Source organism: Anomaloglossus baeobatrachus, chromosome 12, assembly GCF_048569485.1.
Source record: "Anomaloglossus baeobatrachus isolate aAnoBae1 chromosome 12, aAnoBae1.hap1, whole genome shotgun sequence".
Taxonomy (NCBI): domain Eukaryota; kingdom Metazoa; phylum Chordata; class Amphibia; order Anura; family Aromobatidae; genus Anomaloglossus; species Anomaloglossus baeobatrachus.
In genome coordinates, this window is record NC_134364.1 from 90,668,152 (window position 1) to 90,682,916 (window position 14,765).

General features: G+C 42.7%; 1 protein-coding gene across 1 annotated transcript in view; it reads left to right on the plus strand.

Moving 5' to 3' along the window:
• Positions 1-3,764: 3,764 nt before the first annotated feature.
• Positions 3,765-14,765, plus strand: part of LOC142257568 (uncharacterized) — a 93,906-nt gene continuing 82,905 nt past the window's right edge. The window contains 4 exon segments of the mRNA XM_075329711.1: positions 3,765-3,820; positions 7,812-7,975; positions 11,922-12,093; positions 12,929-12,994. Of these exon segments, the coding sequence (XP_075185826.1) occupies positions 3,772-3,820; positions 7,812-7,975; positions 11,922-12,093; positions 12,929-12,994 (451 nt within the window). The 5' untranslated portion in view covers positions 3,765-3,771.

Here is a 14,765-nt window from a genome sequence, read left to right on the forward strand (position 1 = left end):
ACTAGGTATGTAAATGTGGTGTGAGGTCAGTGGTTTAAAGCCATTTAACCCCTCAAAAACACTGGTTACTTATTCAAATCTGTGAAAACTGGGATTTTTACCACTTTGATGCCAGTTCTGATGCCCAGAACCTGTTTGGGCCAGGCTGGAGTGATCTGAATTTGATGTGTGGCATCACTAGGTATGTAAATGTGGTGTGAGATCAGTGGCCCAAAGCCATTTAACCCTTCAAAAACACCAGTTACTTATTCAAATCTGTGAAAACTGGGATTTTTACCACTTTGATGCCAGTTCTGATGCCCAGAACCTGTTTGGGCCAGGCTGAAGTGATCTGAATTTGATGTGTGGCATCACTAGGTATGTAAATGTGGTGTGAGATCAGTGGCCCAAAGCCATTTAACCCCTCAAAAACACTGGTTACTTATACAAATCTGTGAAAACTGGGGTTTTGCCCACTTTGATGCCAGTTCTGATGCCCAGAACCTGTTTGGGCCAGGCTGTAGTGATCTGAATTTGATGTGTGGCATCACTAGATATGTAAATGCGGTGTGAGATCAGTGGCCCAAAGCCATTTAACCCCTCAAAAACACCAGTTACTTATTCAAATCTGTGAAAATTGGCTGTGTGCCCACTTTGATGCCAGTTTTGATGCCCAGAACCCCTTTGGGTCAGGCTGGAGACACTTGAGTTTGATTAGAGGCATCACTAGATATGCAATTTTGGTGTTAGATCAGTGGCCCAAAGCCATTTAACCCTTTCACTAACATACTTCGGTGCCCACTTTGATGCCCATTTTTTTGCCAGTTTTTTAATTTTCTCAGCTGGTTTTGAGTGTATGTATATTAGGGCTCATCAGTGCATTGTATTTTATTATTGTCATGTGTCATTTTTGTTGATAAATGCATAAAAAACTGAAAAAACTAAATTGCCGAATAAGAAACTGACGAATAAGAAACCAACTTCAGCCCCGAATAAGAAACTGGACGAATAAGAAACCAACTTCAGCATCGTCACACACACACACTATATAACTATACACACACACACACAGTATATAACTATATATACACACACAGTATATAACTATACACACACACACACACACATACACACACACAATATAACTATATACACACACTATATAACTCTATATATACACACACAGTATATAGCTCTATATACACACACACTATAACTATACACACACACACACACACACCAGATTGGAGGATCACACATATAATGATGGGGAACATACATATTTCACGATGGGGGCCATATATACCTGGAAGGTACCCAGAATGGGGGATATTATTACCTCAGTAACACTGTCAGCAGTAAAATAACAGTGTGTCATGACCACATTCTTTTACTTTAATTTTATTTTTTTTCTATTTTTTCCTCCTCTAAAACAAGGGTGCGTCTTATAGTCCGAAAAATACGGTACATAGTGTTATATATAACATTATGTAATGCACTATGTAATACACTATGTAAGTGGCAAAAAAAACAGTTTTCAACATAAACATACTAAATAACATTTGTGCAGTCCATGAATTTGTTTTACGAAATAGAATTGCTTCCATCAGATCCTCCTTCACAGATGACCTCAAATCTGACCAAATAATTTTAAGGCTACAGAACAACCTCTCTACAGTAACTTGGGTTGGAGGCAAAGCCGTAACCACATGGACAACATCTCTAACAATTTCCGGGTATAAAGGAATTTCCTTATGCACAGTCAGTTTTGATGAACGGTTGAATTTTTCAATTTCTTTCAGAGCAAGTGAAAAATTTTACTGAAATCTAGTCAATTTGCTTGCTATAGGAGACGGAGTGAAATCTTTTTCCTTGCGGCAACGCTTTGCCTGCTCCATGTTATCCAAATACTTGTCAAAGTTAAACTCCTCATCTGATGAGGATGAAGATATGGCAGCAGTAGCACTGTCAGGCCCCAAGTCCTCTTGCGCCTGGCAGTCCTGTAGCCGCTCATCCTAACTGCTCCCTCACTCAAGGCTTCTTTTCCTTTAATAAGCTGTTGATCATCAAGCAGTATGTGATGACTTGGGTCCACATAAACAGCTGCCAGAAGAATTTTATTTTCCAATAGCTGTGTCTCCATTTCATTGAAGCAGAAATGCCATCTGCGATTAAACTTCCTCTTTGAGACAGGCAAAATAGCAAGTTCTTCCACTCCCTTATGAAAATGCTAGGAGTTAAATCCTCAGCTTGTAATTTTTTAGTCACGGTAAATGGGTGATTAAGCAATTCCTTCAATTCAGCCACCTGTGTCCATTGACCTTCATTTAATGTTACTTGAGGGTTCACCATATCCATAAGAAACGATTTTAGTTCAAGCAATCGCTCAATCATTAAATAAGTGCTGCCTCACCGAGTGGCTTGATCAACAATTGCCCCTTTCCCAGCACGTCTCTTCAAGATGGAATCAATTTTAGGGGTTCTGGCGGCAATAACCAACTTCATCACTTTTCCAATTAGATTTCCAGCATGTCCACCCAGTTTCACACATCCGGCTTTTCGCCGGTTTGGCGGATGCAGCGCATGCCAGTACATTACGAGGCAGTACAGTGGCAGCGCCGCAACTTCCGGGTCACATGACAGCATGTGACTGGCGTTTGTCGCGCTGCCACTGTACTGTATACACTGTACTGGAGTGCGCCGCATCCGCCAAACCGGCGAAAAGCCGGATTTGTGAAACCAGGGTCCCTCATGCAGACTCTCTCTTATTGCCAGCTGCAGCGTGTGCACAACACAGCGCATGTGATTAATATGAAAGTGTTTTGAAGCAGCTTCAACAAGATCATCTAATTCTAAAGTATCATTTTGCTGTTCTTCTGTTGTAATATCTGTTTCTTCCTCAGTTACATGAGCAGCACTGTGGCTCCATCTCACACATACTAAATGTTAAATTTTCTCCTAACTGTTGTTCATTACTCTCATTCATCAGTGTAATTGTACTTATGTTTGAAGCATTGTCCGTTACAATAGCAAGAACCTGTTCTTTTTTGAGTTCGTACTCTTGCAGAACTTTTTCCCACTAAGGCCTGGAGAAACTGGATGATGAGCTTTACTATCTTTTACTGCCAGTGTCTTGCTAACAATTTCTTTCTTGTTACAAACATATCGAACATTGATGGCAAAATAATTCAGTGAAATGCATTGACTCCGGGCATCCCAGCAAAGGCAATGGGTGAAAAGATAGGACATTCAGTCACAGCGTTTTGTGAGGATCCTCACAAAGAATGAGCAGTCAGTTTGTGTGGCCTTTTTCTAATCTGCTTTTGCTATTGAAAGCATTATTTATGAGCTCAAAAACCTTTCAGGTGATGCGATTTTTTAAAAAGCTGATCTGCTTTTGCAGCTAACAAACGTATCCTCAAAAAACGCGACAAAAACGCTGTGTGTGAATGTAGCCTTAGATCAGAAATACAACAGCCATTAATAGGACATTTCATAACTTTTCCAAATTTCTATGAAAAAATATTCAGCACATTCTGCATTGCACTACTGTCCCCAATTTATTATATATTTTAGGAGTCGGAGTCGGTGCATTTTATACCGACTCCACCAAAATGAGCTCCGACTCCACAGCCCTGGTCCAAACTATTTGAGGACACATGCTCAGCCGAGCAAAGCGCTGTGTGTATGAGGGAGGGCACAACGGACAGCTAACATGTGGCAACCTATACTAAAAATTCTGTGTTTAGTCTGTGAATCAAACTAAAGTCTTTATTTTCCAGGAACGTTATCATGGACCACAGTATGTACCAGGAGCCAATGCAGGTTTCCCGTTTTGATGGTAAGGATATTATATTATTTTTTTGCAACATTTTGATCAACAAGCTTATAAAGCTTAAAGGGGTTGTCCACTACAATGAGATTGATGACCAATCCATTGGAGGATAGGTCATCAATATCACAAACATGGGGTCCGGTGCTCCCACTGAGTATCTGGAGGCGGCCAGATGTTCACAAAGTACAGAGCAGAACAGCACCTATCTATCACGCTGTTTATTGGTCGTTCATAGTGCCTATTCGAATCCAAGCTGGATATGGAGTGTGGTCTATGTCAAAGAAAAATGGAAAGGGTTCTCTCGTGATAGACATTGGATATGCCATAAATGCGTCATAGATGCTAGTTCACCTATGGAACTCACACCTATTTCCAGCAAGGAGTCCTCTGATCCTTCTGTTCTGGAAAGTAGTGATGAGCAAGCACTACCATGTTCGGGTGCTCGGTACTTCTTAAGAGCAGTTGGGCGTTTAGATGGGCACGACTCGAGCACCTTAGTTTAATGCAAGTCACAGGAGGACTCAAGCATTTTTCTGTAAGATTTCTCAGAAAAATGCTCAAGTCCCCCATTGACTTCCATTATACTCAGTACTCGAGTCGCGCCCATCCGAGCGTCCAACTGCTCTTTACAAGTATAGTAGTGCTTACTCATCAATACTGGAAAGCATTGAACATAGAGGGAGTGAAGCTGGTGGTGCATTGGATTTACCTGTAGAATCATGTTGCCAGGTCATTTTTACCGAACCCCCTTAAACAAATACAGTATAGTAATTGTTTTCTTTTTCCAGCATGGCACAGCACTTGCAATTTTCTTTTTACACCATTTTTCAGTACATAATATGATAAAGCGTCATTCAAACCTATAACTTATACAGCAAAATCCAAGCCCTTATACATCGTATGTTAACAAAAAAATAAAAAAGTTGCGACTGGTAATGTTTTAAAAAAAAGCTCAAACACTAAAATTGGCACAATCGAATGTGAAGACAGAAAATAATCCAGGTTAAAAAAAAGCTTTCTTGCAAACTTAAAAGAAATGTAGATAATCTGTCACTGTTGAAGGGTTAAGTTTTCAGGAAAAGCCTGTTGGATTAGCGATGCAAAATACATGTTGGTTTTTATTCAAACCTTTTGGTACACGTGTCCCTAAAAGAAAAATCCAATAAGCTTCTCTGGTGAAATATTGGCAACGGTGATCACTAGCTCCGAGTGGAGGGTTTTCGGTCTCGATACCCTGCCCGCTCAGATGAGAAACTATCAGATGGAAAATTATCAAGTTACGAACTTAATGCATTCCAGTAAGACAGGTGGAGTCGTGATCTGGTTTTCAAATTACCCGTGGTCCACCCCATGTACTTTAACAAGACAAATCTATGACTGACTAATGTTGGCTACATTTATATATTGCTTAATTTTAAAAAAATTCCTCTTCTTGGATGTGGGAAAAATAACTTGAGAGACATGACGTGATGTGACAGGCAAAGTGGTTGTGTCAAATGTTTGAGAAAAATGCAGCTGACAATGTTCCTGGTTGATACAGTATATTTCCTATCTCTGTGTAAGCAACAAGCGTTGCACCTGTGACTGGGTAGGAACTGCTAAGCGTTGTGTGGGAAGTTCATTGGGGAAAAAGTGATACTTCTAATACTCCCAGGAAAGTGTCACGGTGTGACTACAGGTATCAAGCCAGGAGCAAGGGGACTACAAGAGAGTGGAGTAACACAGCGGGAACATAATGGTAATGTCACACCGGGGAGGGAAGGACCCTTGGCGAGCAACGCAACAATACAACAGAAGGTCCTGGCGCTAGGGAAATGGGTGCAGGGTCACCTCGTAACACTCACCTGAGGCTGATCCCTGTACTCCCTAACATCTCTAGAGAGGTCATTTCCCTTATAAGATCATGTGCCTAGACCCTCACTGGTCCTGACTTCACCCTAATTAGTGAAGGCCAGCGAGATGCTATTCTCAGTATTCTACAACAAGACAAAACAAGGAAGGTAAGGCAAACGGGTGGGGAAAATCACCACAACATGCACTCCTTGGACTCTTCCGTAGGAACTTCGCGGCTGAAATGGCAACGACACCACTGCTAACTAGCAACAAACTCCTTCACGATGATCAGCATAGGAATGAGCTATAGCCGGCATAGGGAGGAGTGAGGAGCGGATATTTATAGCAAGAGGCATTGGCTGCAGCTGACGATACAACTACCTGTTAGATCACTGCAGGATAGAAATGCACCTTAAAGTGAACATGTCATAGGCAATATGCACCCAAAATCATGGGCAGTTCTGGGTGCATATTGCTAATCCCTGCCTAACTGTCCCTGCTCTTTCGATCTTCTATGATATGCTAATGAGTGCGGGGACTAGTCCCTAGGGCGTTGCTTCCCTTGCTAGTCTTCCCCATTAGCATGTAAGCACGCCCCTGTTGGCCCTTGTGGGTGTGCTAACATGCTAATGAATGTGCAGCGTCAGATGATGACCTCACTCACATCTCCGCTGCCATTGCTGCCCGACACTGGATTTCGACTCAGTGCGCACCCCTGAGTTTCGGTCATGTGCACTATTAAGCCAGGTGTATGCGTCCCAGGTTCAAACTGAAGTAATGCGAATGACCGGAAGTTCGAGCCGAAATCCAGCGTCAGGCGGCGATGGCAGCAGAGAGGTGAGTGAAATCATCCTCTGACACTGCACATTCATTAGCATGTTATCACGCCCACAGGGTGTACTAACATGCTAATGGGGCTGACTAGCAAGGGAAACAACGCCCTTGGGACTAGTCCCCGCTCTCATTAGCATACGATAAAAGATCTTTAGGAATACTTTTTCTAAATATCTCTATCTATACTATCAGATGCAGGGATGGTTAGGCAGGGATTAGCACTATGTACGCAGAACTGCTTGTGGTTCTGGGTGCACATTGGACCTGACAGGTTCCCTTTAACCCCTTTAGTATTGAGTGGAATTAAATACGCTCCAACTCAGGGTAAATTACGAGAAAGTACTAAAGCGGATCGGTGATCCACAATGTGCTGTGACCTTCAGATCCCAGATCGCCCCAAGATCACATCAGTCCTTGACACACTCGAGACAGAAAGTTAGCAACTCTCCAGGATGCACACAGAAGCCTCACAAAACATTCCTCAGAGTTTCTTGGGTATAATGCCGGGATGCTATTTTTTTTAGATGACATCTAATAGATTGTTCATTAAGTAGGAAATTGGGTGAAAAATCTTGCAAATTTTCACACTGGCCACCTGGGTTGTTCTAATCTAGACTCTAGCGTTCTATCCTTTCAGGAAGAGATTTCAGCTGGTTCCTTATGAGAAGTGTGATTGCACAAAAGGATTGACCATTCACAATAGGCTGATCCTACTACCCCTAACTTCACAACAACTTTTCCACAAGTTCATCAGATGACTCAATACAGATAGTATCAGACTCTGTTTATTGAGGCTAATGTACATGGGAATAGCCTAAAACAAAAGGTTAGAGTCTAAAAAAGCCCCATTGGCCGGTGTCAAAATTGCTAAATTTCTAATTGTTATTTTCAATAAATATTGTGATTTGTAAAAGAAAAAAAAAGTACACAAAAATTTGATTTAACCAATATGTAATAAGGGCCATGCAATAGGGGAGCTGGCTGGAAAGGACTGTTCAAGAAGCTGTGTCAGAACCAGGAAATCCAGAACAGAAACAGAATGGTAAGAGGGGTGGAAGGTCAGAAAACAGACCTAGGTCAACAGTAGACTACTGGGCAACCAGAAGCGGATATATACATGTGAACGAGATCTAGCAAAACAATAACCGGCAATAGGAACAGGCCTTCAGGATCCTAAAATGGCATCAGCTTATACCTTGAAGAAAAAAGGTTGCAGGCCACAGCCACAAGTCCCAGAATAACACAGAACCATCTCATATCACTTCATGTTGCCTGTGACAATGAAGATGGTCGCCATTACTATAGTAACTTGAGTTGTGTTTCTATCTAGATGATGAGGGCCGGCAGTTTCACCGGCAGCTTTGTCAGTATAAAGATCACGCAGTGAGGATGATTCATGAATATTTCCAGGACGATCTTCTGCACACTTTGGAGAATGTGAATATTCAATTGCTTCTGGATGAGCTGCATTACCAAAACGTCCCTGATGTTGAGGTGAGAGGCCATTATAGTATGGCAACCCTTCTCTGGTGCATGGGATTCAATTCAGTGACTATTTGGCCTGGAGACTTTAAACTTCTAAGACAGATTGGTTGCTATGGATTTTCTCCTTAGTAACACATTATAGAAGACTGGTTGTTAGGTAGGTATGTTCAGCGAGTGAATTAAGTATTGAACGCATCACTAATTTTCTAGGTAAATATAAATCTAAAGGTGCTACTGACATGAATTTCTCACCAGATTTCTTTAATAGCCCATCCACTCAACACAGGCAAAGAAATCAAACCATAGCTATAAAGAAATAATGAGAAATGAAAGAGGAAAAAGTATTGAAGACGCTTACTGACGTTTATTAAATACTTCATAAAAAAGACTTTTTGATGATGAGGCTGCAAGACGCATCCTGTAAGAAAACACTAGTCGACTGCATCACTCAGGTGTGATTTTGGCCCATTCTTCCAGACAAACACTCTTCACATCCTGCAGGACCCAGGCTCCATCTACGAACTCTGAGCTTAAGTTTCTTTTATACATTTTCTGCTGATTTCAGGTCCGGTGATCGGCTCGGCCATTCTAGCAGATTTATTTTCTTCTCTGAAAGCAGTTGAGAATTTCCTTAGCTGTGTGTTTAGGATCATTGTCTTGCTGAAATGTCCACCCTCGTTTCATCTTTATCATCCTGGCAGATGACAGCGGTTTTATCAAGAATGTCTCGGTACATTTGTTCATTCATCCTTCCTTCCATGATATGAGGTTTGCCAGTGCTGTATGCTGAAAAAGAGCCCCATACCATGATGATACCACCTCCACACGTCACTGTTGGTGTTTTTAGGATGATGCTTTTTGACCTCCAAACATGGTGTGTATTATGGCATCCAAAGAGTTCAATTTTAGTCTCCTTTGACAAGACTATATTATCCCAGGATTTCACAGGCTTCTCTAAATGTTGCTGAGCAAATTTAAATGCTTTTGAACCTGCTTTTTGTTCAGCAATGGAGTCTTGTGTGATTAGCGTGCATACAGGCCATTGAGGGTGAGTGCATTACTTATTGTTGTCTTTGAAACAATTGTACCGTACATGCTGATTGCGGGTCTTTCTGTAGCTCTCCACAGGTGTGTCTTGGCTCTTGGACAACTCTTCTGATAATTCTTTTCACACCTCTGTCTGAAATCTTGCAGGGATCACCTGATCAGGACCAGCTTATGGTGAAATTATGTTCTTTCCACTTCTGGCTTATGGCCATACTATGTAGACCCCTTTTCACATGTAAAGCGCCATGGAATAAATAATAATAATAATAATAATGGCCCCAACAGTGCTCATTGGAACTTTCATTAGTTTGGAAATTCTTCTGCAACTAATAAAATCAGTATGTTTTGCAAAAATAAGGTTGCAAAGGTCTTGAGACAGCTCACTGGTTTTACCTATTATGAGATGATTCTTGTGTGACACCTTGGTAATAAGACACCTTTTTATAGATTATCAGTTGAACCAGTTGATATTATTTTTCACTAAGTGGCAGAATAACTTTCTAAATACTGATATATTTCAGCTGGTGTCATGACTTCCATGGCTTTTTGAATCACTATTTCTGCATGCGTTCAATACTTTTCTCTGTGTCAGTTCTCATTATTATACATAACTTAATTTATGAATATCTATGGTTTGATTTTTTTGCCTGGGTAGATTGAATGGGTTGTTACCAACATCTTGTGAGAACTTTATGTCAATAGCACCTTAAGAAATACTGTATATCTACTTAGAAAATTGGACACATGTTCAATATTTATTTCATCTGCTGTACTGTATGTTTAGCAACGAGGTCTATGACTGTCCTTAGTTCAGTGACCATTCGGCCTCAAGCGTTGAAACTTCTAAGAAAGATTAGTTGCTATGCATGTGCTCCTTAGTCATACTATACTGAAGATTAGTTGTTAGGTAGTGTATGTCTAGCCACGAGGCCTGTGAATGTCCTCAGTTCATTGACCCTTTGGCTGTCACAGGGTGTGACAAGGTAACTTGGAATAGGTGCACCTACACTGACTTTAGAGCTATGGGGGCCATCCCTGTTCCCAAAGATAGGTCTCATGGTGCCGATGTTTAAGCCGCCTTCCTAATCATAGCTCCCGAATAGCCCTGGTCTATACCTGACTCGCCCCAGGGCTATGGGGTACTCGGTCCCAGGAGGTGTATCTCTGTGATGTCATTGGGTGTCCGTTGCCCGGTTCCGTGACCCTGGGGGTTGCTTGAAAGGGGTTATGTACAAGGAAATAATAATAAAGATTTTGTCATGATGCCACTTGCGGGTTGCGGCTATTTGGATGGAGCCACCACTGCACAGTCTCTCGCTGCTGGGGCTGGTGTTAATCGCAGCCTGGATGTTGGGCCCTCCGCAAGTATGGCCAGGCCCCAGGGAATAGATGATGGTGTTGAGCGCGGAAAGAAGGTGGACCACACAAGGGACTGCAGTGTAATTTACTCACAGTGTTGCCATGGCTTGGAACCCAAAGAAGGCTGGTCCTCACCACTGGTCCCCTTAGTCCCAGTGCCGGTTTGGCTTCTTTCCCCTGCACCTGTCTCTGGTTGGTTGGTCCCCGTGGCTTGGAGCGTCTGGGGGTCCCCTCCTGGTAGTCTTTTGGTTTTAGTCCGTACAGCGGGCATTTTGAACTCTGAAGTTCCAGTCCTTAGTTTTCCCGTCACTATTGGAGCCCCGGACTTTACGGTCGGTGAAGTCCTGGATGGTCCCCTCACTGTGCAGATTTTATCAGGTCTGCCTGGAGCGTTTGCCTGACCTAGGGCCCTGTACCCCGTTGATGCTATGGTTCCAAAAGTACTCTACTGTACTCCTTCGGCAACCACACGCCTGCGCCTGATAGGCCACTGTTGCACACTCTCGTCAGTACGGTTATGTCCGTCTCCTTTCACTTCCTCAGACTGACTGTCTGACCCCTCATCCCTGGTTGTCGTCTGGTGGACTGTATCGGCGCCACCCCTAGGTGGCCATCCATTGGGTCCAACCCTAGCCTGTCACCAGTCCTTGGAGAAGGGAAAAACAGGGATTATATATGTGTTTTGGTGTTACCGACACTGGTCTTCTGGGTCCCTGGGAGTAGGCCCTGCATCTTTGACAGGATGCAGTTCCTTGTAGCTCCTGAAGGCTTCAGGGGCGCTACATACCGCCTCTCCCCCACCCCCGGGGAGGGCCAGGACTAGAGTGGTTTATCCCACACAAATAGACAGTTTGAGAGAAACCAAAACTCAAACTCACTACACACACACACACACGACAATACGTGTTGAAGAAGAAATAAAGAATCAGGGAGGAAATAAACAGACGAGATTATTTCCACAACACTCAAAATAACGCACAGGAGATCACCAGAACTAGATCACCACAACACAAAGGCCAGTATTCGCAAATGAAGCTATAATTGGTGTGGAGGAACAGGCTCCACCATCTTTTAAATGGCGGAGGCAGCCATGATAGTCCTCCAGTCACCTGTGACCCTAGCAGCAATCCACAGGCCAGCAGAAATTAACTCCTGCTAGACTGATCACTAGTAAGCACACAACTGTCAACGCCCGAGTCTGACTGAGCAACTCAAAAGCAACAGGTTGTGTGTCAGACTCTGCCGTGTGAACAGGGTCAGAAGTCACCATGACACCTGATGAGTTTAGAGCTGAACACCGCGTGACAGTTGCCTCCAGGCTTGAAACATCTAAGAAAGATTGCTTGCTAGGTATTTGCTCGTTTCTAAATGGGCTTTATGGTACAGTAATATTAGGATAATCATACAGGTTTGACAGATTTTTGGGGGAACATCGACCCCAAATTTTTAATTTTTGAGTGAAATTATTTACGTTCAGTGTCCATGAATTAAAAAAATAACAAAATAAATAAAAATCTGCTGGATTCAGCCTCTTTCTTTTGTGTTCTAGAAATACGTATGTCTACAAAATGACAGAAAACAATTTTCCCAGACTTTGCTCCGCGATATTCATAACCTCGGGAAGAACTCTGTCATAGGACTGTGGGTCAGCCTTTTTACCTTACAGAAGAATCATCTACTTCCTACATTTCAGGCTGTACTGGATGAACTGTGTACAGAAGGTAACTGTGTAGGATATTAATTATTTGGCCATGGATTATGATAGGTACTCTTTAAACGGAACCAATCACCAGGATTTTCGTATATAACCAAAAGCCAGTGCTATACGGGCACTATCAGGATGGTTCAATACATACCTTTAGTGGTCAGCTCGGATGTTTAGGTTTTGAAATCCAAGAAAGTAAAGTTTATAAAATCAGCAGCTTCTTCAGTGACAGCAGCTGAGGATCAGATAATATCTGGGGGGGGGGTATTCATAATTATCCTCTCCCCCTGTTAGAATTATCATAAGTATTATACAATCAATTTTACTTTTCACTAGGCAGGACCTGTGTAAGGTCATACCCATGTGACCAAAATAGGCAAGGCCTCAACAAACAAAAAAATGTTGCTTCCTGGTATCAGCCTTGTTGGCTGATGCACCGCCCCTTCTGGTCACATGGGTATGACCTCACACAGGTCCTGCTAGTGAAAAGTTAAATCGATTGTATAATACTTATGCTAATTCTAACAGTGGAAGGGGATAAGTATGAATATTCCCCCCAAGATATTATCTGATTCTCAGCTGCTGTCACTCAAGAAGCTGCTGATTTTATAAACTTTACTTTCTTGGATTTCAAAATGTATACATCCGAGCTCACCACTAAAGGTATGTATAGAATCAGCCTGATAGTGCCAGTATAGCACTGGCTTTAGGTTATGTACGAAAATCCTGGTGATTGGTTCCTTTTAAATGCTCCCATTGTCCCAATGTTGTTCTTTTCAATATCGATTTTAGTGAAACGTGTCAAAAATTTACTGAATAATTTTGTGATTTATCTTTTAATATCTTTTTAGGAACAACTCTTGTGGAGAAGATTTTACTGGATGAAAATGGGCACATACTTCTGCAAGAACTGAAAGGTACAAATTTTATTCTTCAGATAAAATAGGTCAGAACAGTATAGTATAGCCAACCAAATCATATTTTCTGCTACAATTTCACCAAAAACAACCTGCCAGAATAGAGGCCGACTGTAAAGGCTGCTTTACACGGTACGACCGATTGTGCAATTTCACAATCGATCGTACCCGCCCCCGTCCTTTTTGCGTCACGGGCAAATCGCTGCCCGTGTCGCACAAAGTCAGTAACCCCCGTCACACATACTTACCTCTCGTGCGACCTCGCTGTGGGCGGCGAACGTCCACTTCCTGGAGTGGGAGGGACGTTCGGCGTCACATGGCCGCCGGCCAAAGGAAGCGGAGGGGCGGAGATGAGCGGGACGTAAACATCCCGCCCACATCTTTCCTTCACATAGCCGGTGGCGGCCGCGTGACGCAGGTGAGCTGCTGTTCATCGTTCTCGGGGTGTCACACGGAGCGACGTGTGCTACCCCGGAAACGATGAACAACTAAATTAAACGATATTATGGAACCTAGCGAGCAGTACACGACTCACGATTTGTGAGCGATACTGCATCGCTAGAAGGTGTCACAAAGGCCGGCATCGCCAGCGATGCCGGATGTGCGTCACAAAAACCGTGACCCCGACAATCTATCGCACGATAGATTGTCTGGTGTAAAGCAGCCTTAAGAGTATTTTCCATAAGGGCTTGTTACTTCCCTTTCTTTCTCCTTTTAAGTGTTTCCTTATGGTCTCTGGAAAGTATGATATGAGCAAAGGTTCTTCTGTAGCCCATCATTTCGGCAAACAATGTACATTCTAGAGGAAGAAGGAACATCCAGCTCTTCAGGCGAGGAAAGCCATGGTCTTTATTTTGGCATGCAGACAACGGATGACATGACTAGCACAGCGTGCTGTGCTGGTCATGTCATCCGTTGTCTGCATGCTAAAATAAAGACCATGGCTTTCCTCGCCTGAAGAGCTGGATGTTCCTTCTTTCTTCTATTTGCAATATCGGGCTGTGGCAGAGCCTGTCCGTGCTCCAGGGAGAGGCCAGGAGTGAGCTTGTACACGGTGAGCTGATATACATAAATTGGACATTTTAGAGAAATGACAGTTCAATATCCACATTGCTTTAGGGGTTCCACCACTTCACATTTCTTCTCTAAACTTGGCTCAAAGCTTCTTGACTGGAGAAAGGTATCAGCTTTATATCTCCACCAGTCCAAATCCGTTTCTCAGAATCGGCCTTCTTGACACTTATGCTCTGTGATCCTACACTCTAGTTCCTCCAAGATCCACCACCAGAGCTTTCTCTGATCATGTTCATTCTAAATTATCACACCAGTGTTGTCCAGTAGGTACCAAAGTGGAGAGAGGTACATGGACCAAAGTCTACCGGGAAATCTTAGAGATTGACCTGCTGATGACATCAAAGCTAAAGTATAAAGCCTTATAGGCCGTGTTCCTGAGGAAATCATGCAAGTCAACTCTTCTGACAAAAGAAGAAAATTATATCGTTAGTATCATCTGTAGGTAGCTACCCTGTTTGTCAACCTTAAAAAAACCTTAAAGATTTAATCCCAATTTAGCTTCTCATGGATTAGAAAGAAATAACAATGTCCCGGTACTGACCACTGATGATGTGGCTATGGAAACAGAAGTTGAGTTATTATCCTCCATGGCACCCACAGAAATTAAGCAGAAACAGAGTAATGAAAACAAGCCTTTAAAGCCAACTTTTCCAATCAATTAGTAGACTAACTTGTACAAATGAGGGGCGAGATTTAA